The sequence below is a fragment of the Haliaeetus leucocephalus genome, unplaced genomic scaffold (genome assembly GCF_000737465.1).
Source record: "Haliaeetus leucocephalus isolate CR32 unplaced genomic scaffold, Haliaeetus_leucocephalus-4.0 Scaffold229, whole genome shotgun sequence".
Taxonomy (NCBI): Eukaryota; Metazoa; Chordata; class Aves; order Accipitriformes; family Accipitridae; genus Haliaeetus; species Haliaeetus leucocephalus.
In genome coordinates this window covers 1,003,038-1,029,947 of record NW_010972665.1, presented here as the reverse complement: position 1 = coordinate 1,029,947, position 26,910 = coordinate 1,003,038, and the positions used below count along the sequence as shown (strand labels likewise).

Sequence of the window (26,910 nt, the reverse complement as noted above, 5' to 3'; positions counted from 1 at the left end):
ATGCCCCATTCTCCTGCTGTCCAGGCAGCAGTAAGTCAAGCACAACAACCCACCATTTCTACCAGCTAAGAACAAGAGAGTTTGAGAAGAGATACTCTCAAGAGTCATTAGCATCTGCATAGTACCCTGAATGTGTAGCTCGTCATGGAAACATTATGAAATTATCAACCAACCTCGAGAAATGCTGAACATTCACTGTCCCATCTGAGAGCAATAGATACAGGTGCTTAAACACCACTCAAGGAAGCAGATATTCATGGCAGGTTAAGCACTCAGCTGCAGGCAGCTACATTTTGTCCCAACTCTGTATTTATATCCCCATGTGCAGAAGAGAGACAACATAACTCTACTTCACACAGTAAAAGCTGTGGAGGATGTGTATATGTCTTGTGCAGGATTAGGATGGTGTGTTGCAAACACATCAAGAATATGCCCCTTGACATGCAGGTAGTGCTACCTGCCCCGTGATTTGAACACAAGCTTTGCAGAGGTCATGTTTTGTAACTCCAGGCTGTGCTGCCATGTCAGCTAGCAAGAGGCTTAGTGAATTAAGGTAACCCGCTATTTGCTTAGGGCTCTGTGGAGGTTTAAACTTTCTTATCACTAAGCTGCCATTTATGGGTCTTGACAGCTGTAAAAGAAATTGTTTAATGATATGGCAATATTAAATTTTATTTGCTGCCATGTCTGTAAGGAATGCACCAGGAAATCAGAGCCTGCAGCCACACTCTGCAAAACAGGCAACATTCTGACATAGACAAGAACAGAAATTCCCATTTCTGGAACCTGTTACTGCTGTCATTACAGTCTCTTGTGCCATACTCCTATTCCTACTAGCCACAGATGCAAATGAGAAGTATGTTTTGCTGCGAACTGAAAATGGGGAGTGACTCCTACAGCAATTTTCAAAAGCACCACTGGAAACAATTTCCACTGCTAGGACTCACTGTCTCAGAAAAACTGTCCCTTTCTGTCCTAGGTACAAAGTTTAGAATAAAAAGGGCCCAAGGTTTGTAGCAGCATTTGACCATGGCAAACACCATATGATTTGCTATCATCAGCATTCACAGGAGTTATAAACAACAAGGTTGTGCTAAGTGCCACGTAAGATTTGGTTCAAGACAATAAGTCGCAGACATGGCTCTGTGTCCTTCACCTCCTCCTCACATACACACACCAGCTCTGCTGGTGGGGTACTCATACCATCTTTTTCCTATGTGGACTTTCTAGTGTCTGCTAATGTATTAACACACCCACTACAGCCCTTCCCTCACACAGTCATGCAGGGGCTCTCTCCCATTCCTAGCCACTGATCTTAATGAAACTTGCTGGAACTTAGTATCTTCACAGGCTCTATGCTTTTGTCAGTTTGGGTTGCAATCAGCCAGCACTCACAAAACTCAATAAGGTAGGAAGGAGACATGCATACACTCACAAATCTCTGCTGATTGGTCAAAGTAAGCATCGTTCCCTTAGGGGAGCAGATGTTAAGACAGGTCTTGGTAAAGTAAAAGCCTGTTCCCAGCACTGCCTATTTACAGTGAGAGCAAAATCAGCCCACAGAGGCACTTAGTGCTCAGTTCAATTACGGCACAAAGACTGCTACTGGGGTGAGGGTGGGTCACAGAGACAAAGGGCTTAAAGAAAACAGACTTAAAAATCCTATTAAGCACCAATTTAAATTTAGAAGGACTCTTGCCATTTTTATCCCTTTTTGGCCCAGCAGTGTTCTGAAGGACCCTGGTTTTCAAGAGACACAGACTCAAAGACATCCACAATATAAATGGCGGTAATAACTTAATCCTGCTTTTGTGCAAGACAATTCTAACCATTTAGAGTCTAGCAAATGCTGGAAGGGTCCAGCAGATGCCTCAAAGGAAGAAAAATTGTTTGCTTTGGGTATCTGATCCAAAGAAATCTCTGAAGGCTGCAAAGCACCCTGGCCCAGCCATCATCTCCTGCCCGAACAAGCAGCATTTCAGCAAGTTTGATAATTTTTCCCCTGGTTGACATGAAGCTTCAGAAACAAAAGCACAAAACAATAGGCTTGGCATTTCCATACAACTGGGTAGTAAGAAAATTTAAAAAGCAAAAAGACACCTTTAATTTTTGCAACAAAAGTTCTCAAGAGTATGAATATTTGCGCTCTGCCTTCCATCCCCTTTACTCATGGTATGTCGTGAAGGAAAGCTCTTGGGAAGGAGCAATAGTGGGATCTATGGAAAAAATTTCAAATAATGCAGCAAAATGAAGGCGGTCATCCAGTAACTCTCACTCCAAATCCAGGACATAACTAACTATGTTCATTTCACCTCTCTATCCAGTAGAGCTGTCTGATCAGAAAATGGGCTCCATCTGGAGGGATGAGTTTGGAGTCAAGGACAAATAGCCTACACAGAAATGGGCCAGTTAGTTGGGACAGGAACAGGACTGAAAACGTTGTCATGAAGAACGCAGTCACACAGAATCGCAGAGCTGCAGAGGCCATGATGTAAAGCACATGCATAAATGGTTAAAGAAATACCCAGGTAATTTAAGATCACAATCTAGAGTTTAAATTCTCCCTCAGCAAAGTTGCTAGGGACTCTGAAGGCAATATTGTGACTCTAAAGCATGAGCTGGACAACCAACAGATTCAAAGCTGGTTTTAGCATTACCCTCCTTGCATGTGGGCAGCTATGCACACACATATATACGTGCTGCCTGAGAAGGTTGGAAAACATGTTAACATGGCTTTGGAAGGTCTCTGAGATTATCAGCACTGGGTGAATATAGTGGGGAGGGGAAAACAGGAGTCTGCCATACTTCTCTTGACCTACCTTGCTTTTTCAAATATTTTTCAAGCTTTCCAATGCAGCAGAGCTCACTGCAACTGCCATATACCTTGGCAACAGATCACAGGTCTCCTTCTAGGCTCCATGTATCCCACAGAGCCAATCACAACTACTGAAAATAGTCCTAAGGACATGTAACCTTGGATTATCACCTGGAGAATGTATTCCTAGCATAGTGCATGATGCTGTCGAAGTCATAGGTCTCTCCCAGTGAGTTCACTTCCCCAGCTTCCATCTTTAAAAAGTTGTACTCCTGACCTGTGATGCCAAACAAAAAAGGGAGAAAAACAAATCACTCAGAAAAAAAGAAGTCTTCAACCTCTGCGAGCCTAGAATGAAAGGGATATACTCCCATGTTCCAACAATTTCAGCTGGACATCCAAAAATCTCTATTCACCCAACTATTTTGACTCTTATTCTAGGCAAGGACTAGCAATATTTCTTCTTCTCCATCTCAGCTCACAGATCACTAGGGTTTTCCATAAATCCAGCAAGAAAGGTTTCCACCCACCCAAAAGCCAGGTGGAATAACCTGGAGTGCTATTTTACCTTGCTGTATGTTTTCTCTGATGATTGTGACATGCTGATCCCTGTCAGGCCGTGTGTGCTCATGCCAGAAACCCACCACGTGACCCAGCTCATGAGCCACAATACCAAACTTGTCACAGTTCTTTCCAATGGATATAGCCTGAGGGCCCCCTCCTCGGCGACCCACGTATGAACAACATCTGGAAAAGAAAACCCACAAACCCACGCAGCACATCAGTGAATTAAAGAAGTCTGAGACATAGGAACAGAAGACGGCATCTGGCAGCGTCCAGGACAGCCCAAAGTTGCACCCAGTATATGTACTTACATGTATGTGTGTGTGTGTATGTATAAAGGAAACACGTAAGTGCATATCTATAAAAATGCACATATACATATATATACACACACTTAAGCGTTATCCCAGGAAAAAGAATCCAGAAAGACTTAGCACCTTCTTCTGAGCAAATACTAAATTATCCTGGCAATCCTTACTAGAAGTGATGAGATGCATTTCTGTGACAGATTCCCCCATGTAGCCATTGGTCTATTCTGACCAGAGCTAGACATACAAAACCATTTGTCAATGAAAGGGATGTTTGAAACACAGATAGCTGCAGGGAATGTGTGTGTCACTTACCCACATGTTCTGTATGTGAACACAATGAAACTCTCTTCATCAGTTCTCTCCACAAATGTCACACAAGTGTGCTTCTCCCAGTGCCTCATTGCTTGCTTAAAGATAGCTCTTTGGGTTCCTGAAAAAGAAATCCAAGAAGAGCAAACAGTGAAGGCCTGGCTTTCAGGAAAATATGGACTTCATCTGGATAGGAGAATAGTCAATCTTTCCAACAGTCAATCTTATACCTGTAGACACTTCCAGGAATCTGGGACCCACTTCCAACTATAGGGCTAACTTGCTGTGTCATCCTTTTCTCTCCTTGTGCTTGATGAATTAATTGCTCTAATTAAACAGGTAGCAAACTTGGTTAAGCACACCAATATTTCTCCATATGAGAAATGTCACCTCACTAGGTAAAGGTAATTCTGGCAGAGCTGCTGGGTGTTCTGATCTGCACACCAGCTACTCAGTGGTGTGCCAGATTTGCTCTCATGATGCAATGTAACATGACCACATGCATCTTTCAAGACCCAGGAATCTCATAAGTGCTACAGATGCTTCTCAAAACTAAGGCAAAGCTGTTGTCAGGTAGTTTATCTTTAAAATTAGAAGCAAAAACTATATAAGAGCTAGAAGCAGTCTCAGGGCAGTGTAAGAAGGTGTAGAGATACACTGCTGCTCTGTGCTCGAACTGAGGGACAGCTCAGGACTTGAGCAGAGACACCTGAGACATAGAGTATTAATGCCTGTCTCGCACTAGCAAGATGACAGGCTACAGAATGTCCCCTCCCCAGGGAGCAGGGTACCTCCAGCAGTCACTCAGCAGCATCCAGAACAGTCATACAGAAAGCAAGGAAGCAATGCCCCAGAGCGGTACACAGCCTCAGGAGGCTTCCCTACAGTACTGCCTTTCCAGCATAGCCTCTGGTACGCACAGGGCTGCAGAGCAAGCTGCCACTCTCAAGAGGGACTGGAGAGTGGAGAAAGGCCAGAAACACATCAGAAAGGCACGAGGAATACAGAGAGCAGCTCCAGGGTGGGATTAAGCTGAGGCAAAACACCAAGCTGAACACAAGAGAACTATGCTATGGCAAGAGCTGCTTCTTACAGAATCACCCAAATGGAAGGATGGTGTTACCTACTCTGGACTGGTTAGGGCAGTGGGACACATGTAACGCAGAAAAGACTCTCTCATCAGACCCTGAGGGATGGGGAAGGCTGTTCTTTGACAAATGTGGGGGCACAGCTACTAAATATCCTGCCAGGTTGCACGAGCCCCTCCCTTTGTAGGAGGTGAACAGACCCTTCCACTGGGGCTTCACAGACTCCTGGCAGCAATCTGGGTTCTGGGACAAAGTACACCATAGGAGCCCAAGGAAATAAGGTCTGCTGGATCTAAGTGGGAGATGGGGGAGGCAGCCTGGGGGAGACAGGAAGGAGCCAGCTCCAGTGAGGCACAGAGCCTTTTCATCCATAAGTCAAGAAGACCAGTCCCATGGGGAACCACTGAGCTACAGAGAGGTGACATCAGAGCAAGCTGTCTGTCTGCTTAGCATGAGAGACTTGCAAGAGATCTGCTGCACCCCAAGAGACACTTGAGTTTGGATGGTGCCCAGGAGATGCCATAAAGATCCTAAAAAGGATACTTTGGAGAGCTCCCCACCCACCATGGCACACAGCTCACTGCTCCTCTCCCTCACACACCTACAGGAGACCCTGAAGTTCCGTGCCTAGAAATCAGCAGGTCAGGAAGCAGAGTGCACAGGGAAAGCTCTCTGAGTAGGGATTCAGAAAGCAACCCAGGGTACTTCTGCTCCTGCTCTTCTAACAGCAGAGCGGATCCCTTTCTGGAAACACAGGGGGTGAGCACAGCTTACAGGTGCTGGCCCCTGAAGCAATCAAGAAAAGTGACCAAGTCACCCATTTACTTCTTGGACCCCAAGAGAAGAACCATCTCACTGCACACTTCAGTCTCAGGCTTCCACAGTGCACAATTCCTTGTGCAACCACATGCCCACCCTACCTCAGCACAGAGTTCCCAAGGACCTGAGGCATTTCTGGGAGAACTGCTCCCGAGATCTCCCACACATTTTCAGACACTCATCCCTGAGCAAACAGAGAGCAATGTTTTCACTACTGACCAGTGAAATTTCCTCCGATCACATAGGGGATGACACCCCCTGGCCAGATCCTTTCAGCCCTGGATGTGGTTGCCCTGCGCACTCTGGGAGAGGAATGTGTATCCATCCCAGACTCATCTTTATAGTCCTTCCTCTTCGGTCCTCTTGCAAGCGTTGTGTCCTGCCTGCCGCCTGCAAGACAGAGTGGCAACACTGTTTAAATCCTCTTTAGTTCCATATGCAGCCCTCAGGTAATACCCTGGAGCTTCAGAAAACGAAAAACAGAAAAAGAAAGATGTTAATCCAAACCAGAAGCCATAGCCAGATTTGCCAGTGATTTGTTTGGGACTTAGAGACAGGTAACCTGTAGCAACCTGGCCCTTCTTGTCTTGAAGCCTCCATATGCACTATGCCAAACCTATTCTCCCAGAAAGGTGTAAAGGGACACCCCTCCCGTCTCTAGCCACCCACATTCTCCAACAGCAACTTCATAGATGGGGACACAGTACTTAAACAAGGGGAGAGGGATGGGGGTGGGGGGTGTGTCAGACAAACCCAGATGTCACTGTATATTCTCAACCCGCCCCACTCATCCAGATCTGCAGAGAAAGGTTTGTTCTATCAGGGCTAGCTTCACAAAAGCAACAACTACTCATTTGAGTTGGCCTTGGAAGAAGAGGGCAGACGCCTTAGACTGAAACCTATACTCAAGGCTGAAAAGTATTACATAACAGTGTTTGTTTTCACATGCTAGGTCTTGGGTGGTTTGGAAATATATACAGATCAGTCTCTGCTGGAGAAGGGATGCTAAGGCTGGAAAAGCTGAGGCATTCTATACTTAGCACACATCTCCATCCATGCTGAATCTCTTCGTTTTAATGAAAAGGAGCAAAAATACAAAAGGGAAAGCAGAACATATGTCTCATTTCTTGATAAAAAGGCAAAGGAGCCCTGGCTGTGTGGTGCTCGGTGCTGGCCGTAAAAGCTGCCTGAGGATTCACATAGGCTTCTAGGCAGACCCTGTACCTTGCCCTGCAACTGTGCTGCTGCAGCTCTGCTCAGATACTGGTTATGCCTACATGAGTTGCACTTTTAATGTGGTGTGGGTCTGACCCAGCACGAAATATCCTCCATTCAGAGCTACCTGTCTGATCACTCCCCTGTTTGCTGTGCCATGGGTGATCCAAATTCTCAAAGCAGCCATAGTCCAGCTAGGCTTTACTAGCATGTGTAAGGACTGCGTAGACACCACTTCTTAGATAAGCTTGTATCGCACAGCCAACACATGAGCTGGACTTGGGCAAGGGAATAATAGAGTACAGGGGTTGCTACACCTGCAGAGAGTACTGGCCTAAAGGGTCACACCAAGGGGAACTCCCTTCTCACCTTGAGAGGCAGCACTGCTGGGGGTGGCTTCTGAGTGCTGGTAGACCTCTACTGAAACTCCAAGAGGAGGGATCTAAGCTCCAGGTGTGGTTCATATGGAAATCAGCAAGACCTGCTACAGCTTTGCTTTCCAAGTCGGGGACATGGGCTGCCGGGTTATGAAAAAGCACAAGCCCTGCTGAGACCTTCCTCCAGTGACTAGAGGGGCTGCTGAGAGCCTCTTCTCCCATTCATCCCTCCAGTGGAAGCATAGGTAAGCAAACCACTACTGTCAAGGCTGAGGGGATCAAAACAATGGGAAGGAAATTAAGGCAGTGCAGGGGGATTGAAGGAATGAACTTCAAACCCTCCCTCCTGGTTCACCAGGTCCAGCCCTTCCTGCTGAAGGCCTTGCTCTGAGCTGCAGGACAAAGCTGGGAATTTGCCTTTTGTTCCTCTTCCTCCTGAGCACCTCCCTGGCATGCTGGCTGCACCTGGCATTTCAGAAGCTGCCCCATCCCCAAGCCAGCTGCTGAACCCTGGAAGGCAGATGCTCCGAGGTTGGGGGTTCCCCCAATGAAAAAAGAACCACCCTCCCCTTCTTTGCATACACCTGTCCCACAGAGGTACTGCTGCAGCATTACAAGGGCCACAGCTGGAAGAAGGGAGAGTGTCTTGAGACAAGTAGTCTTGTGGACGACTGTCTCCCAGTCACAAACTGCTCCTGGGGCTGCCCAAAATCTCCGTGAATTTGCACACAGACAGCTCCTGCCAGCAAAGCCAAGTGAGGAGCCATCTGCCCCACACCCTCCTGTGCCTGGTGCAGTAGGAGCTCTGCATAGAGGAAGGACCCTGGGTTCACACTTCTGTGCCATCAATGCTTCCATTCCTTGCCAGCAACACACCTTCTTGGGTGAATTCTCCACACCAGTCCTGCAACAGCTCTTGACTGCTCCTAATTCCTGCTACAATTTTCTGCCTTTAACAACTTAAATTTGCAGGGGGTGCTTGGAGACACCTGACACACACCCCCTAGCAGCGACTTGGGGAAAGCAGGCACCAGATGCTGTATCACCAGGGGACAGAAGAAATCTGGACAGCATGCTTGAAGAGGCACTGCTTACAGTCACTGCCAAGTTGCATGTATGGAGAGGGTTTCTTCAGTGAAAAATAAAGCCATGCAGCCTTTCTAATGCTTAGGCTACCTGGACATAACCTCTCTTACTGACTTGTACTATTGCTAAGCCTGGGGCAACTGAGATCCTTTCTAAAATCCCCCCCTCCCTCCAGGATGAACAACACTCAGAGGTTTCTGCTCACTAGCTGGGGGTGGGAGGCTCTTGACACTGCCCACAGCCCGGGCAGCACTCTACATCTGCAACATGCCATGAAACAGTCCCTGCTGCTCTCTGAAACTCACTGGGGAGTCTCCCAGCCTCATCTGGACAGCAGAGACAGCCCAGCTTTACACCAACAGCAGCACCACCCCATCTAAGTGGAAACAGGCCACCAACACAGCTTTGCAAGCAGAAGCACCTTCCTCAAGTGCTCTTGCCCACTGCTCCACTGCCTCAGGCCTGCCACCAGCTCAGGAGACATAAGCAGCTCCGATGCGGGAATACAGCACTGGGCTATGAACACAGCAGCCATGAGTGCAAATGTCTCTCCCCCCCGCCCCGTCCCGCTTGACTGACCTGCTGCATGGTATCTCTGCCTCGCTGCCTCTGTCTATCCATGGGAAACAACAGTCCCTCCTGCACACAGTGGGTTGCAAACATCTTGTATAGAACAGGGCAACCCTGTGGGAATGGCTGTAAGATCACAGGTCTGGACTGATCCCCTAAGCAATACCTTATCTACATGAGTGGGAGAAGACAACTGCAAAACTTGGCCTGGGTGATAGCCCTGCTTCAGGGGAACAGAAACTTAAACTGGTGTAGCTGAAACATCCCTACAGCAAGGAGCAGCCAGCTAGCATTACACTCTCTGTCTTGGAGTAAAATGTTTTTCCTGTCCTGGTGACAGTCATGGCTACCTGTATGTACTGGGTCTGGCTGGGATGGAATTAACTTTCCTCATGGCAGCCTATAAGGTACTATGCTTTGGATATGAGTAAAACAGTGTTGATAACACACCAATGTTCAGGCTATTGCTGAAAAGTGCTTGCATAGCATCATGGCTTTCTTTTTCTCACTCTGCTGAGTCCTGTCCACTCCCCAAGCGAGCAGACATGGGATAGGCAAGAAGCTGGGAGAGGATGCAGCTGGGATAGCTGACCCAAATTGGCCAAATGGATACCCCATACCATATGTCATTATGCTCAGCAATAAAATCTGCAGGGTTTTGTCTCCCAAGGTAGCCATTGCTCAGAAACTGGCTGGACATCAGTCTGCTTGTGGATGGGGGTGAGCAATTGCCTTTATATCACTTGGTTTTGGTTTTTTTCTCTTTCTTTCACTTATTAAACTGTCTTTATCTCAACCAATGAGTTTTCTCACTTTTGCTTTTCCTGGTCTCTCACCTGTCCTGCTGGAGGAGGGGGATAGTGACCAAGCAGCTGTGTGAGTGCTTGGCTGCTGGCTGGGGTCAACCCACCACACTATACAAGGCAAACCCACCCTTGCAGAGAGCCCACCAACAGCAACAAACGCAGACACCTGGGCACATCTGGTCTCCTAGGCACGGAGGCACACATATGTACACAGGACAAAACATGGTTTTACAGGGGATAAAAAAGTAAATAAAAGATACCCAAAGGTCTGGGTGGGGTACCACATTACCCTTTTTAACTGCTTTGTTACTACGATCAGTTGAAGTGGCGTTCTCACTTGACACAAGAGAATGTTCTCCCAGGCCTCCTGCAAAGGAAGAGAAGAGCAGAGACACATCTCCTGGTGAGTTGGCTGGCAGAACTCTGACATGGGAAGGACAGCAGCTATCAGTGATGCCATTTGGGGGTCTGCTGGCCACAGAAGCTGGCTACTTTCCCCATACAGGGAGCAGGGACTAAGAGCCTGATAAAGCCGGGCTTTTTCCCTAGGTTTGTTCCTAGCCTACAGTGACACCTTGCAACTCATTACCATCCTGTGCCTTAGTTTCCCCATATACTGAATAGGCAGAAAGTCTCTTCTAGGAAGGCTAATTCCACAGAGATTTACTGAGAATAGGAGCTATACAAGGAAGATGGTAGCAATAGTACCACTATTAAATCTCAAACTAAAAAATATACACTGTCAAGGCAAAGAATGATCTACATTCAGACAAATACAGTCTTATCAACTCTTATACATCTGGCCTGAATTCAGCTTAATCTGAAAATAAAAGTCCTTCTCTGTGATGCTAATACCCACTAGCTACCAGAGCAGGAATAATTATGATGTTAGCTCCTAGGTATTTCTTGTGCTTCACGCAGTGCCAGCTACCCCTTTCTTGGAACAGCACTGCCAAGCACAGGGAGGTCCCCAGCTTGTCCATGGAGATGGTTCCCTTCAGCTCAGTCACCAAAACAAAACTGGTTGGTCCCACTTTGAGTGCCTCCCTGCCTGGCTTTCCTATTTCCTCATGGAAAACCAACTCATGATGTTCCCGTGATGTGCAAGACACCAACACGTTGGGGGAGGGATTTGACTGCTTGATGTCACAGCTATTGGGCACAGAAACCACAGCAGTTCCATGGCATCTTCATACCAGCACTGTGCCTAATCCTCTCCTTTCCTCCAGACAGCACTGCTACTTCCTCTCCCCACCAGTGTGCTATAGCAGAGCACTGCTGGGAGCAGGGTGCAGGGGCTGGAGAAACGACTCCACCAGGTTAGGCTGTACAGCACTCCAGGAGGGAGTGCATCCAGAATCCTCTACCATAAGATGAAGACTCAGGGAGAGATCCTAGCTCCCCAGAAAAGTCACATCGCTAGGGAACGGTGACAGAGGCCCCTTGTCTATAGCCCCTACTGGTCTTTTGACCATTAAGGTACTACAATACTTGCCAATAGCCCAGTACTTGATTTTATTTTTTTTTATGTATGATGTAGAAATAGGATCTTCCCTCAATACTGAATCCATTCTGCCACAGAAAAAGATTTTAAATGTCACCCAGTGCCAGAAACTGATTTAAAACAAATAATAACTTGTTCACACTTCTGTTCCAAAGGACTTCAGAATAGTTCTGCCCACTATAAAGGAAAATACCAACTGGGCAAACCCACCTGTGCTGCAGGAAGCAAACTGAGATCTCCCTCCCTTACACAATGTTACCACTAAAGTCTGATTTCTATAAGCATCATTATGTCCACCCTGTTACCTACAATCCTAAGGTCTACAGACAACCCTCCCATGAGCAGCATGGAAGAGAAAATCACAACCATGTAACACAGGAGAAGGACTGAGTTCCACTTCATATTCACTTGGCTACTGGGTTAGCAAGGTACCAGACGCAGTGAAGTTCTGAATGCTCACAGGCAGCTCAGGGATAGTTGCTTTAATCAAAGCAGTTTTCAGAGCACTGGAAAGACCCTGAATTACACATCTTCTGTCTTGATTTTGTAACTATATTTTTCTGTTCACAAAATATTTTCTAATCTTTCTTCCCACCACCATCATCTTCAACTTCCCCTAAAATGCCTGTTTCTGAATTAACTCCCCCAACACTAGCTAGCAAAGCAAAAAGAACCAAAACCAAAACAACCCCAAACTCAGAGAGGCTAAATATTTCAAAAAGGGTAAAGAAGCAGAGGTATTTTCACAATATTGGTTTTCTGTGGTATTTTTCAGATTCCTAAAAATGTCTAAATTAATAAAAAGTTCAGACTGCTTAATAATTTTGCACCCTACCACAACATCTACCCAGGGATCTGCTGATTGTCCCACCGAGGGAGGACCAACAGTCATACAGTCTTGAGATTTGAATTCTATGTATCAGCAGCTGCTGAGTGTGGGGAGGGAGGGAGGGTGGGAAAGAGGGAGCACTAAGAGATCATCCAGCAGCAAGAGGACCTTCAGGACAGGGACAGAAGAAGAAAATGCAGTGAAAGGGATAGAAACATGGTTGAAAAATGGGTGAGGGAGAAGAGGAAAGAACAAGACTCTTCTTTCTATAGCTGTTTGTCTTCCAGGTTTCCCAGGCTTTCCATTTTGCAAGGTCCAGCTTGGGAACACCACAGAAGCCAGAGAGCAACTATAGAGAGTATAGATATCTGGGCTGCAAGCCACTAAACAGTCACAGACCTAACATGGAAAACCAACCAGAGCAGGAAAGCTCTCCATGGTGACTGTAGTAGGAGGGAGAACTCAAAAATGGTGCCCAGGGTGAGAGAGCACAACACATGAGACGGCAAGATGTATAACAGATAAATAAAACTGGCACAGACTACATTCACAGCCTTAAGAAGGTGGTGCTGATACCACCACTGTTGTCCCCCTCTCTCCTTCCCCACCTTGGTATCGTGGGTGCCCTGTGAGCAGAAGGGAGGCTGAATGAGCTGATCTCTGTAGAGGTATTAGCAAGAGCAAGTTTCTACAGTCTTGGTGGCAAGGTAAAGCACAAAGAACATGGTCAACCACCATATGCAGAAAGGGGGATAGTGTTAGTCATATAGCACTGCTGGATGCTGTGTGGACACTTCGAAGATAGCCGGACATCTTCCAGCCCCTGAACCAGTCTTGCTTTGCCAGCTGGAAAACTCTTCTTTTTGCTCTGGAGCTGGCTTCTTACAAATACTTCTCCAGCCCCTCCAAGGGGGCAAGGACAGGGGAAAAGGTATATCTCTGACACCTTGGAGGAGGGCTGAGAGGATGGTATCAAATTCTACCTCTCTGACATTATACTACTATGACTAATTAGAATATCAGGAAAGGGATGATGAAAGACAGCAACAAAATTAACTAGAGGAAAATAAAATACCCAGACTCTCAGCTGACTATAGGTTAAAGCTTCCTGGTCCAAGAGACACAATAAATCAGGGGATTGTCTCCCAAAGGAAGTACCATAGTTTAACAGAGCTTGACTGGACAAAAGCCACTAGATGTGTGAACAGGAACAAGCCTGATTCAACAAGATGGATTGCTCTGAACTCTATCACTCTTTTCCAGCCTCAATGTCCCATCCTAAGATTTCCCTTTGTTTTCTTTCATGCCCAGTCCTCGTCACTTCCTTAAGCCCAAGCTCAACAAAAGTTCCTCTTCTCAGCTAAATTTTACATCCCCAGGACTTCTCACCCCCCCAAAGTACGCTATTCTTCACACAATATCCCATTCCATTTAAAGGAAACCCCAACCAGCCATTCACCACCAGAATTATTAAGACATGTGGTCTTTGCTAGAGCAAAGTATAATTTCGTATTTCTAAATAAATGCAGCTTGCTTCCAGTCACAAACAGATTGCTTCTTAATTGAACTTGGGAGGTGAATTATATGGTGAATTAGGAAAAAAGAACAACTCTGTATTTAGTGAATTGTTCCCCGAAGAGGGAGCTGTGTGGGATTGAATTGCAAATGATGGCACCAAACCCTAGAGCCGGGCCCCCTCTCCTGCACCCGAGCTGCTGACCTATGCCGTGCTGCAGTGTCATTTGCGCAGACAGCTTTTCCAAGCTGTGAGCACATTCTTTCCCAGAGATCAGTGCAAGCCTTGGTTTCTTATGCAAAGGAGATGTTTGAATAAACTAGTGTGACTAATGAAATCTACAACATCTTTGCATATTTTGTCTCATTGTAACTGATGAAAAGGGAAAGCGCGACACAAAGGCCAGATATGGGTGTGCAGATAGATATTTTCAAACACTTACTAATCTCACTAGTACAGACAGGGAGCACCCATACCCTTCTCTCCCACAAGGGTGTTTTGGAATCATGAGAATTTTGGAAGATCCTGTTCCAATTTACTTGAGCTTTTAGACATTTCCTATCCTTACAATACCTAAACATATCACAAAGATTAAAGTGACTTGACAGACATTTAGTCCTCTCTTCTGATTCTTCCCAAGAGGAGGCTAATGCAGGATCCTAGCAAAACAAAGATAAGTAACTGATGTGCCATAATCAATAAATAAGGAAGCCCAGAAATGCACGTCGCATCTGGAAGCAGCTACACCTAAGCTGCAGGCAATGTGCAGGTTCTGTTGCCCCCTCAACACATTCCTAAAATTGTACCTCTCTGTTGGACTATTCTGTCATGTCCAAGAGCAGAGCGGATTCCAGAGGTACCGCTCTAGAGCATGAAAAGCCCGCGTATGTATTGAAGCCTATTGTCATCAGAAACACTGAAGAGAAGAATGGAGATTTTCAGTTTGACACAATGCTCCATGGAAAGCCAATAAGTAAAAAAAAGGCAGGCTTAGTCTACCGCTTACCATAGCCTGTAATGAGATGAGCAAACCAGGACTGACTTTCCTGTTTTTTAACGTATATCCAGCAGTTAACAAGTCCTCCGAGGTCACTTTCATCCTCAGTACTTCCCACCTGCTGCTGTACCAGAGCAGCCATCACCTTTCTCCAGCCTGACTGTTAAGGCTTTGTCTGCTTCTCCCACAACCAGGGATGATACAGAATTTGTTAGATCATGCCTCTGTGCAGGGAGCTGTACTAGATCTCCTAAGATCTTTTAGCGCCCACATTTTTGTGATTCAATCCTTTCTAACAATTTGTCCTGCTTAACAGCTACAACTCCAGCAGGACACTGCTGGACTTCCTAACTAGATAAGTTAGTTTCTGTGCATGACCTGGCAGAGAACACACAAGAGATTCTCTGCCCAGGCTGGGAATATTCATCTTCTACCTACAGCGCACTTGTACAACTCGTTTCTCTGTTTCCCACAGACCAGCACTGCCAAGGGAGCTTGGCTGACTGAAAGAAACATCCAGCAGCTTAAATGCACCATAAATCTGAGATAAATCCACCATGCTTGCAACCCTGGCTGAAGAACAGGCTTAATTGGCCTAAATTGTTTGCAGGAACTAGAGAGGCAGCCTGAGATGGTAGGTAAGGGTCCAGCGAAGCAGAAAGCAGCAGGCTGTGGCATTGTTGGGAAGAAAGCAGTTTCTCCCACTCTTCCAGAAGAGGAAAATGAAAATCCAATTTTGTCAAAAGAAGTCCAAGTTGTTCAGCTGGAACCAAAAGAAAAGACAACACACTAAGAGAGAGAGAATGCACAAAGCATGCCATCAAAACTGTACTGTTTGCAGTTCCCTTGTACCACTAGCACAGGATAAAAGATACATAACCTGAGGAAAGAGCAGGAAGCAGACTCCATTCAGTACCCATACCTCCCACAAGAGAGGGTGGGACTAAGAAGTAGTAATATACTGGACCCGAAAATTTGTCTTCTACAAGATGCAATTTAGGATTGAAGGTATTTACTGCTGTGCATGTTTTGCCTTTTTTTTTTTTTTTTTTTTTTTAAGCCCAGGTAGTCTGAATCACCAAAGAGGGAGCAATCAGATCCCTTACTAAATAAAGCTTCTGCCCTTGCTTCCACTTGATTACAAACCATGAGGGGCTTCTTATCTGAAAAAGGAGAGGAAAGCTAGGCAAAGCAGCTAAGCAGCCCACTGGTGAATCAGGACACACATAGTGGGCCTAGAAATACCCACCACCCTGCTATTGAGTCCCCCTAAGACCTCAAAGCTGCTTGAGAGGCAGATGACTTCTAAAACATTTTAACACCACCTGTCTTCTAGCTTTTATCTGAAAACAGTACTCTGGGGCAAGATGAGTTACCCAACTGAAAGCAAAGGAGAATTATCAGTGTATCCTGAAATATGCCAAGTTTCATTTTCAGAGGATGCCCATTTAGAATTTTAGTCTAAAACCCAACTACTGCCAATAGGAATTGTAGCTGTCTGAAAAATTGCAGTTTGAGAACACAAAATGTTCCTACATGGGAAGTTGGATGGGATGAAGCTTGCAACATCTCCCTTTTTCCCAAAGTGGAAAAGTTCCCATTAAAATCAAAACCTGCCACTTCCAGAGCAGTTCCAAGCCAGGATAATTTTTCCTCTCCAGACCAATGAAGACTCTCCATGTTCACTGAATCTCCTCTTCCTTCCCTGGTTGCTGTCCACACAGGAGAAGGGCTCCATAGCTGAACTTGGAAAGTAGCTACCACCATTATGTTCATCACCTCCGTTGAGGACAAAGAAGTCCCCAGTGAGTGCTGAGGACTTTGCCAGGTTCTCCTATTTTTCTGATTTAGCAGAGAATAACTTGACTGTATGCATAATTATCTGGTCTCGGGTGGATCGAACTGCCACAAGACTTTTTCTAATATGTCTTACTGTGGAGGAAATTTCAGAGCTGGGACACAACCAAGGGAAAAAAGCATCATAAAATACATTTTAAAAATGATTAACAATTTCACCTCCCCTGTCTATGCCTTAAAACACCTAACTTTCATAGTCTCATTCAATATATGTGCTAGTCACATGCCACAGCTTAGAGACTGGATTTCAAACAGAATCTACAATGAAGCATCAACAAAACCAAGAAGTTCAGGTAACATTAAACACTTGTCACTGTTCAGAGCTTCAGTTCTGGTGAACTCTGTCATATTATGACCATCAGAGAAGCTTCTGGAAGAACAGGGTAAGTCAAACTTGATGTTACATGCTGCTTTTAACTTCCTCATTAACCACTGGTCAAGAACTTTTTAATGTAGAAGAAACACTTTATTGCACTGGATTTTCTAACCACAAAGTGATGATTTTATTAAAACAAGCTCTGCTGGGAAAACGCATTCAGAATGCGGAACAGATGTTTCCCAGAGCTGGTGGAGAGTCTACAGCAAAAACCTTTCATAAACCCCCAGGCCCCAGAGATCTGAGCAAATGATTTGAGATAGAACCTTCAGCATTTCCTGTCAATGGAATAGCTGAAGTCCCTCAATTTACTTAAAGAAAAATAAATTAAAGAATTCTGAATGCCAAATTCCCTGTAGGAATCCGTTTTTCATATTCAAAGTAAGCTGACTAGCTGCAATAACTCAGGAGAGTCCCAGGGTCCAGAGGTTTGACAAGCAGATGTGTCATCTCCATATCAGCTCTGTGAATGCTTGTGCAGGGCAAGGACACTGACGTCCCAGGGAAGTTCACAAGAAGAGGAAGCTAAGCAAACACAGGGCTGCCACAAACATGAGCTGCAAAGCACTTAATGCACCAAGCCCTTCTGCTGGCCATCCATGTTTGGAGCGGCACGGCCAGCAGAGCAGAAGTGTAGGCAGCACCATTCCCCAATACCTGTGTTTCCCCAGGTACTCCCTGCTATTCTGGAAGTGGCAGCATCACTTTTATACTGTGATGCATCTTCTTTTTAAATTAGGCATTGCAAGAAATGGGACAACCTGACCCAACCTCTCCACCAACCCTTCAACTGAGAGTCAATGCTTAAGGGGAGCAATGCTCTCTGGAGACAAGGAAGGACAGAGAAGACTGGAAGGGGCCTTCCCCTGCAGGCTGTAACAACCACGTCTGTTCCCTGGGGCAAAAAGACAGACAGATGAGAGAGAAAAGAAAGAAAAGAGTTACCTACAACCTGTGTTGTGTCATCGATTTCTTCCAGTGTGAAAGAGTCCTGCAAGTCCCTGGCTTACAGTGCTTTTACTGAGGCAAGTGAAAATTAAAAGCTAAAGTGAGTACACATGTACTTTGGCCACGTGCATATCTCTGCTGTATGGCCAGGTCCCCACACACAGTATGCAACTTCTCCCCTCCCAGCACATCAAAGCAGTAATGTGTAGCACCACCTACCCCCTCACCCCATTGCACCTGATTTCTCATCAATCTGATGGATCAAGATCTATTTCTAACAGGTGTCTGCCTCTCTACCACATTCCTCTTGATTTCACAGTAATCCTCCTCCTTCCCTGTTTCTCCTTTGAAAAGAAAGAAAAAGAGAAGTGAACTTGCAGGTGATAAGGAAACTGTAAGAGCTGGCTTGGGTTTGCCCATTACTGTTCTAGCAGGCAGTACAAACCCTCCCGGCCCCCCTCTGCTAACATCCCTTTCCCTCTGACCTGCACAGTCTAATTGCTTCAGCCTCAGCCTACTCTGGCCCCTTTGGGCATGGCCATGCACAGCTCCCCGTGCTGCCTTGCAGCATCCCCCTGCCCCATTCCAGCTGTGGGCTCCCGGTCAGAGCCCTGGGCTCTCCACAGCCCAGCCAGACTGCTCCTTCCACTCAGCCTTCCTAATCCTTTTGTTTTCCCTCCACCTTGTTTATACTGGACAAAAATTAACTTCAAATTAAAAAACTACACTGGAAGCTAAATTATGTTTGAATGCAATTAAAACTCCTTCCATGGAGAGTGTGTGGTGCCAGCACGGAGACCTTTCTTCCAACTTGCTTTCTGCCTGGATATTCAGCCACTCCCAATCCTGGAGCTTCCTGGTGAGTTTTTGGTGCCTTCTTACCCCCCAGGAGCCTGCACCATGTTTAACAGGCAGTTGAGCGCCCTAAGCAGATACAGCCGAGATGTCCCGTCTGCTTGGTTACCTACCAGCTCCATCACAGCTCATTTAAAGGACACCCCAAACTGACTGCCAACAGCAGGGAAACTGAGGCACGAGCCAGCACTGAGGCAGAAAGACAAGTGGGGCTTGAAAAGCTTTGGGAGCACAAGCCAAACGTGGCCACTGCTGGGTAGCCTTAGGCCATCTCCAGCCCCAAGGTCCCGGCTCCTTGGTGAAACACATGCCCAAATCATTTCCAGTCATTAAAAAAGCCGCGGGGGAGCTGGGAGGGGGTAAGTGGCAGAGAGGCTTTCCTCACTGCGGCGAGCTGTCCACTGAGAGCTGCTGGCAGAGAAGCTGCCCCTTCTGTCCCAGGGACAGCTGCAGTTCAGTGGGGGAGTCAGGTCTCAAACCCACTCTCTGCAACAGACTGACTCCAGGATTCAGCAACACCATCAACTGTGAAAAGAAGAGAGGCTAACCCCCTCCCTAACACAGCCTCACACTATCTTCTCCTCTCTAGGAAGTGGAACAGCAAGATAATCTGAATATTTCCTTTTGCCTCTGATCTTTGCCCTGGAGAAGCTTGTTACCCATCCCCTAGGGCTGTCCAAGTCACCATCTGGCCTCAGAACTATAGCAGCAAACACAGTCCAGCATTTCAGCCTAAAACTAATTTGCTTTCTTTCCCCACTTGACAGCTGAATAAATACTTTGTCCTTGCCATTTGAAAAGGGGAGCCGCAGTAGAAGTGTTTTTGTCCGCTGCAGCTATGAGCGCCAGCCTTCTTTCCAAATTAGGCCTGAACAAGCAGCTCAAAGTGAACACATTTATTCCACAAATGTAACCCCTTTCTGTTCACAATCAACCACGAGCAGTTTACAACTTCTGATTTATTTTTGTTTGCTATTATCCATCAAGCCATTTTGGCTACCGATTGTTTCTTGGACCTGCCAGCTATTTTGCTGAACAGGATAAGCAACTTTTATTTTGTGGGCACAGCAACATCCCTGCTTGAAAGGAGAGAGCCTGAGGGTCAAGGCATCCAAGCCAGCCTTGCAGAGTGACCATCCTGCAAGGACTGCTCTCAGACCTTATTAGAACCTACTCTTTCACTGACTGTTTCTGCCCCCAAATTCTTTTGCTAAAACACTCTCAGAAATGACAAGGCAGCCTATGCAGTTGAGGCAAATTCAATTTTTCATTTAAGCAAGTATTCAAGGAAATTAGGCATTTGCCCAGCTCTGAAACAAATGCATGACTTAGGCAATTCTGCAGTCACTGGCTAAGCACTGTCGTATTTTACAATTAGGGTAATGGATTTAACTTCCAATGTAATTTCCATATGGATAAACTGATCTCCTCAAGTGCATTTGCCCATGTGTTCCCTGCATCACAGTTAATTAATATAAAGCTATTTAATAACCTCCACTTAAACACAAAAGACTATTCAGACTCTTCTGGCATCAGTAAAAGGAACAGCCTCCCAGTGTGTTACACCAGCTGTAGACAAGAGCGAAAGAAAATTTAATTAAGAGTGATTGAGAGGAAGACAGTTGCAAACAGAAATCAGATGTTACAAATGCTTTACATGGTGACTACCCCAGCTCCTTAAAGGGTTAATAAGGCCATCTAGCACCAATGTCCAGGTGCTTGAGATGTGCCCAAAAGAGAACTTAGGGTATGGGGAAAGCAGCGGGGCTGGGAGCCAAAGCCAGGCAAAGTCAAGCAGGGAGCAGCAGGGACTCAGCATCGTCCATGCAGTGTCACTGCTGCAGCTATGCCCAAAGCTGATGGTGGCACCATGCTGAATAGGAAGGAGCTATAGAAACAGGCTGTTTGGAAGCAGCTTCAACCATGGCATCAACGTATATAGTTTCTGCAGATGTCTTCGGGTGCTTAAAGTTAATTGCTCATTAGCAAAATCCAAGCTGATTAATTTCTGATGTGCAGCATTTGACAGGAGCAATACTGAGTTACTGCCTTCCTGGCTGATTTTTAAAAGAAGCATATGAATTGGACTCACAGGATAAAAACAACCAAAGTTTCCACAAAGAATGAATAAATGGCAGAGTTTGAAATAGCTGGGGATTTTCGTTACAATGGAGAAAGCTTTATTGCTTGTGTGGATTAATTTGAGCTATATAGCAGAGCTCATAAAATCACTAAAAGAAAAACTATGTAAGGCTGAACGTTGGCTGCACAGCAGAAATAAACCCACTTATTTTGACAGGCGGGGGGCCACCATCCAGAAAACTCGATTTCAGGGAACAGTGCATTTACAAAACAAACTTTGTGGTTCACGTGACCAGCTGCCATCGGGAACCTAGACAAGAGAAAAAATACATTTTACTCCAGGGGGATTGCAGAGCAAGTAGTAGGGTTGTGTCATTCAGGTTGTGCTCTGGCAAGGGCCAGGTGGTATCTTCACCTGTTGCTTGGGACTCCCTTTACCCTGCCCTGCAGGACCTTTATCACAAGCAAAGGGGAAAGAGGAGAGAGACTTCATGTCTCCTGTGGTGAATGAAGCACTTCTCTGCCTCTCATAAGCCAAGTTGGGAAAACCACAGCCCACTGTGTGAAGGGGCACTGCAGGCCCCCTGGTCCCAACTGGTTTTGAAGCCACGTGTCACACTGGAAAGACCCTAGTCCAAAGAAAATTGGAGCCTGCATACCTTTTGGTGGAACAGGTGGAGTAAGGACTCTAGCACCTCTTGTTGCTACTCAGGCACATCACAAGCAGCACCTCACTGCCTAGGGAGGCAGTGGGCAGCCTGATGTTGACTCAAATGTTATCTAGCATTCAAGCACCACGCTTTCTCCTGTGTCACACTTCAAGGTCGCATAGGGACTGTACAAAACACAGCAAAAGTAGGAACAAAACCCACATTGGGAAGCAAGGATAACAGTAAGACAGCATTTGTCAGCATGTGAGACAGCTCTCCATGGTTATCACCTAAGGGAGAGGTCCAAGGAGGCAAGTAAGGAAAAGAATGAACTCCCTTCAGTGAATATAGGAAGGGAAAAATGGCCAAACGCACCGAACCCTCTCTGGGCAGGGAGCAAGGTGAAACCACCTCCTGAGGGAGAAGAATACAGCCCTCTGGGCAAGGGGGAAGGGGCTATGGGCGACCCAAGGATGAGCGGGAATCTCTAAAGCAGGAGAGCTGAATGTGCAAAACACATGAGCTCGTGGAGTGAGGAAATCGGAATCCCTCGCACATACAAGGGCAGGAGCAAAGAAACGAGCTGCTGCTCTGCCTCTCTCTTGTGCCCCCACGTTGAACAGCTAGGGGAATTCTTCCTTACTGGAAGCAAGCAGTGCAGAAAGGGCAAAACAGCCCAGCCAAAAGCACAAAGCTGGCCTGTGCTGTGCTTTTGGAAGTGTAAGATGCAAAACCCTCCAGAGCAGAATCTGTGCCTGCGAACTGAGCTGCAGCTCACTGGATGGGCCAGCACACATGCTGTGCAGCATATCCCCAGGGCTCTAGACCCAAAGCCTGTGCAATTGCCTAACAGGCACTGTCCAACTGGACAGATCAATCCAGTAGTAGTGGCATGACGAGAACAGGCAGACATGCCTGACAAGCCAACTTCCCCATTCCTGACAGTTGTGCTGTCCCAACTCAGGGCTGCTTCTCCAACCTTGCAAGGAGATCTGTCCTCTTTGCACATACACACCTCCCACACTTTGGCACCTTGACTTGATCACCTTCTCTCCTCTCCTACTGTCAGGCACCAGACTGGCAGACTCTGTCCCTGTGACTAGCAAAAGGGCATCCCTAAGATCAGCAATTAGAGAGAAAAATCCCTCTCAACATTTTCCAAAAAGGACTTCAAGTTGGCACTCAGGAATCAAAAAAGAAAAGCATTTGAAGTGAAAATATCAACCCTAAATATTAACATTTGCTAGCAGGAGAGCCTTAACTACAGGGGGACTTAGAATGTTCATCAGCAACAGCCAAGGGTCATGGTCTTTCTAGGCAATTATCTTTACGCTGGAGAAAATCAGGTAGGTCTGAGAAGGTTACAATAGGATTGCAATACTCTGGGCTGGAAGGAAAAAACACAGTATCTGCTTTTCTGCAAAGAGAAGATCTGGCTTATTGCATAGAAATGTGGAATTGGGAGAGGGGGTAACTCAGAAAAGCAGTGTGAACAAGAGTGCTCTCGGCCCTAGAGGACTTACCCAATTTGTCCAAAGGAGAGCTCCTGCCTTGCCTTAGCAAACTACAGAACTACGGGAAATTCATTTCATGGTTGTATGCTCTGGTAAAACCACTGACTGAATGGACTCAAAAAGGTAAACACTGGGGCTATTCATAGGAAAATTATTTGGCACAGCTAAACAACCTCAGCATCAGGCCAAGCATCAGGCATTTGGCACCTACCTTTCCGCAAAGTGGGCTGAAGCTCCTCTTCCTGTTAAGAGGCTGTATGGACTGCAAAGAGACATCCCTAGAGTGCACCTCACATGTTGTGGAAAACTGAAAGGAGGTATGCAAACAGATGGACAGAGCCCTCAGACAGGTCTCTTGGAACAAAGATGTTCCTCTACCCACATAAGAGGAAGCGACCTTCACTAAAGATTTCCCAGTGGAAGAGCAGACCCCTGTAGAGAGTTCACAGATGCGGGTTATGTTACAGCACGTACTTAGTTATTTGCATTGCTCCTGGCCAGTTACAACCAATGCAGCTCAGATTAAGTTGGCACAATCCCAAGATTTGCTCTAAGCCTAAATGAATTAAAGGTTGGTCCCCAGGCAGCCCTGAATCCACCAATGCTGAAGTCCACCCCTTCTGCCCTGAACCAAACGCCGCTACCACAGAGTGCCAAACATGAGTTACAAGGCAAAAACAGCTCTGAGCTTGGCATGCATGTGCCAAGTCAGCTGAATTTAACAGTCCCTCCTTCAAACCCATAAATCAGATCTTCCCTGGAATCTCAGTCAGTCATGGTTTAAAATCCCTGGATTTTGCATTCTTCTAGAAGTGCATTTTGCACTAACTTAAATTTCACTAGAAGCACATCAGTAGCTTCAGAGGACTTGAAAGTAATGTGCAGCACTACTACTGGCCACAGCCCCTAGATTGAGCAACTTCTCCCAAAGTGAAGCAGCAGAAGCCCTGCTTGTCACTGCTTCCAGCACCTCAAGCATTCCACTGGAGGAGAAGTCTTATTCTCCACCCTGAGGCTACATAACACAGCTCTTAGCAGCAGAGCTGCACTCAGCAACCTGTCCTGCAAGCAATCCCAGCTCAGGTGGGAATCAACACCTTGCCTCAAGAATGTAACCAGGGAGCAGTGAAACATGTTTCAGGGGCTAACAGCCTATCTCAGGTGAATGAAAAGCTGCTATGCAACTTGAAAAGCACTGCAGTCATCCCCCCTGCACCATACAGACTTTCAGGTATGCACACACACAGGACTGCACATTCTTCTGCTCCCTTCCAGGTCTCTTTGAGGTTTGCCTTCATGCCCCAAAGCAGTTTATGCACATTGCATTGAAATCTGCGATTCCTGGGTTGTCATGCTACAAAAAAAAAAGCTATGAGCGAGTGCCTGCAAGAGGCAGAATCCTGTGAAACAAGGCAACCATGGGTGTCCCAAAGCAAGAGAAAGCAAAGCAGCTTGCTGCTGATGTGGGCCTTGTGCAGATCTAGTGAAGGAGCAGAGTAGCTGCCTACATTTTCACAGCACGTTCAAGAACAGCAGAGCTAGCGTGTGCCAACAAACCAACTCCCTGCTCTTATTAAGAGAAGGTTTAATGCAGAACTCCTGTCTGTCTTGTTTGCCAGAGAATAACTTGCATGAATTTGCTGTCAGAACCTCCGGCCATCCACGGCAGCCTCTGTCTCCCCTCTGATTTCAGTAGAGATCCTGGGATCAAACATATCCCTATCCCAGCTGCACTGTTATCTGAAGTATTACTCACTCTAGGTAGCAAAGACGCTCTGTAAATCCTTCCTGCCACTCATTTGTGGCAGTGTGAAAGCCTCATCAAGGCCTTCAAGCCATGAGCCTAAAAACCTCTCAGGATCAGATGCAAAGAAAGCCTGTTTTGACTGTTCTTGAAAAGCATTCTTGGCGGCAGTGGGATGCAGAGTCAGTGCCTCAGCAGCAAGTCCAGCACAGCACGGCATCAGCGAGGGCAGCCAGACTCCTGTGTCTTCTGATCAGCTGGTGCCAAACCCAGAAGAGCCAAACTTGCCTTTCTCACTCACAGAGGTGCCTTTCAGGGCTAGAAACTGCCTCTGTGATACAAAAATCAGGAAAAGAGGTAATATTTCAGAAAAGTCCTCTTAATCCGTAAGATGCCTGAAAAGACTTAAATTAAGCCCGTTAGGATTAAATAGGCACATCCTTCCCATAGGCACAACAAGAAAAGAAAAAAAATCTTCTTCCTCTGTGGCTAGTGCTTCAGCAGATAAAGCAATAAAGCAAAGACAATCACCTTGCACCAGTGGACTCATTTGGGTCCAAAAGAGAGGTGACACTGTGCAGTTTCACAGCCTGCCTGGGGATCTTCTTGTTTCCCATTTCAAAGCCATCCGGGGGTTCTCAGCAGCAAAGAAATCCTCAAAGCTCTGGCTCAAGTTTCTTCTGAATTAAAATTGTATTGTAAAAGCAAGTATTTTCACTGAAGTTAAAAAATAAAATAAATCTATGAGAAACTTTTCAAAACTGTAAGCTCTTTGAAAAATCTTTCATCAAAGCAATTAGGAGGTGGCGAAGCTTGGGCTTGCTGAGGATAGCGCTCACTGGCAGATCTCCAGGTACCGGATTAATTTCATTATGTTTTAAACCATTGCTGTATCTCTACAGGGCCAAATCCTAAGGGTATCCACTTCAACACCACTGCATGAGAACAACTGATTTTCATAGTAAACATGACATCTAAACTTGATCCCACAGAAAAAGAGACAGGGAGGTAGCTAACTTAAACATTTTAAACGCAAAATAACACTTTTGTCTTAACAGCATCCTTTACTGTTTGTCCCCTCTTCTAGCTGCAAAACATTTTTAAGGGGAAGGAGGAAATTTCCTGTTTGGCAGATTTTTATCTGGCATTACAGATGGTAATAGCAGGATGAGTAGATAATGTGGAGGGCATAGTTTGGCCTGCAGAATCTTTTATAACATAAAAAGCAGTAAAGAAAAAGATCACAAGCAATTCTCTGAGCTTATGACCTAGGTTCAAAGGAGAACAGCCAATTGGGGGGTGGACCAAACCCAAAACAAACTACTTTTTTTTCCTGGTTTAGAAAATTAGAAAAATTTTACCTCACCTCAAAGAAAGGTCAAACATGCAACTTTAAACAGTTATTTTACCAGATCACTGATGAAAGTAAAACTAAGCTTTGGGTAAAGCAGAGCTGAGGTTGAGACACCTGTGGAAGTCATATAACTGGAATGATTTAAAATTGGGTTGGAGGAAAGCACTTTGGAATAAAACTTCAGGGAAATCCTGAAAGTGTCCAGGCAAGAAATTAACTAGTTGGTAGTCCTGAGCCCTCTTGGAAGAACACATCTCCTGATGTTCACTCAGAGTTACTCTGCACTGTGTGCAAATACTCTCTACTAACTCACAGCTCGGAGTTTTAATCGAGTCAACAGAGATCACCAGGCAGACACCTAAAAACTACTTGGATTAAATGGGCTATGCCTAGCTGTAGACCGCCACCATGCCTGCCTTTCCCTCAACAGGATCTGAAGAAAACCCCACTTTTATAAATGCACCAGAGAAGGATGTTTGCACACAAGATGCTATTGCAAAGCCTTCTGCAGTTTTCAGCTGCTCAACCTGTACTCTTCCTGATAAATTCTTTGAAAGGAAGCTCCTGTGGAGCAAAGGAGACTGCTCACATGAATAAGGACTATCGGGTCATATGCTGCACTCCAAAAGGCTTTAAGTAGATAACACAAGTGATGCAGTTCCCTGTGTAATGCCAATTCCCTATGTGACCACTCACACAAAAGAATCCAGGCATACTGGACAGA

General features: G+C 46.0%; 1 protein-coding gene across 1 annotated transcript in view; it reads right to left on the bottom strand.

Annotated features, from left to right (window-relative positions):
* Positions 1 to 26,910, bottom strand: part of TLL2 (tolloid-like 2) — a 75,190-nt gene that overhangs the window by 31,784 nt on the left and 16,496 nt on the right. The window contains exons 2-5 of the mRNA XM_010567916.1: positions 6,126 to 6,296; positions 4,003 to 4,120; positions 3,384 to 3,562; positions 2,987 to 3,092 (exon numbers count right to left, since the gene is read on the bottom strand). Of these exons, the coding sequence (XP_010566218.1) occupies positions 2,987 to 3,092; positions 3,384 to 3,562; positions 4,003 to 4,120; positions 6,126 to 6,296 (574 nt within the window). The remainder of the gene's footprint in view (positions 1 to 2,986; positions 3,093 to 3,383; positions 3,563 to 4,002; positions 4,121 to 6,125; positions 6,297 to 26,910) is intronic.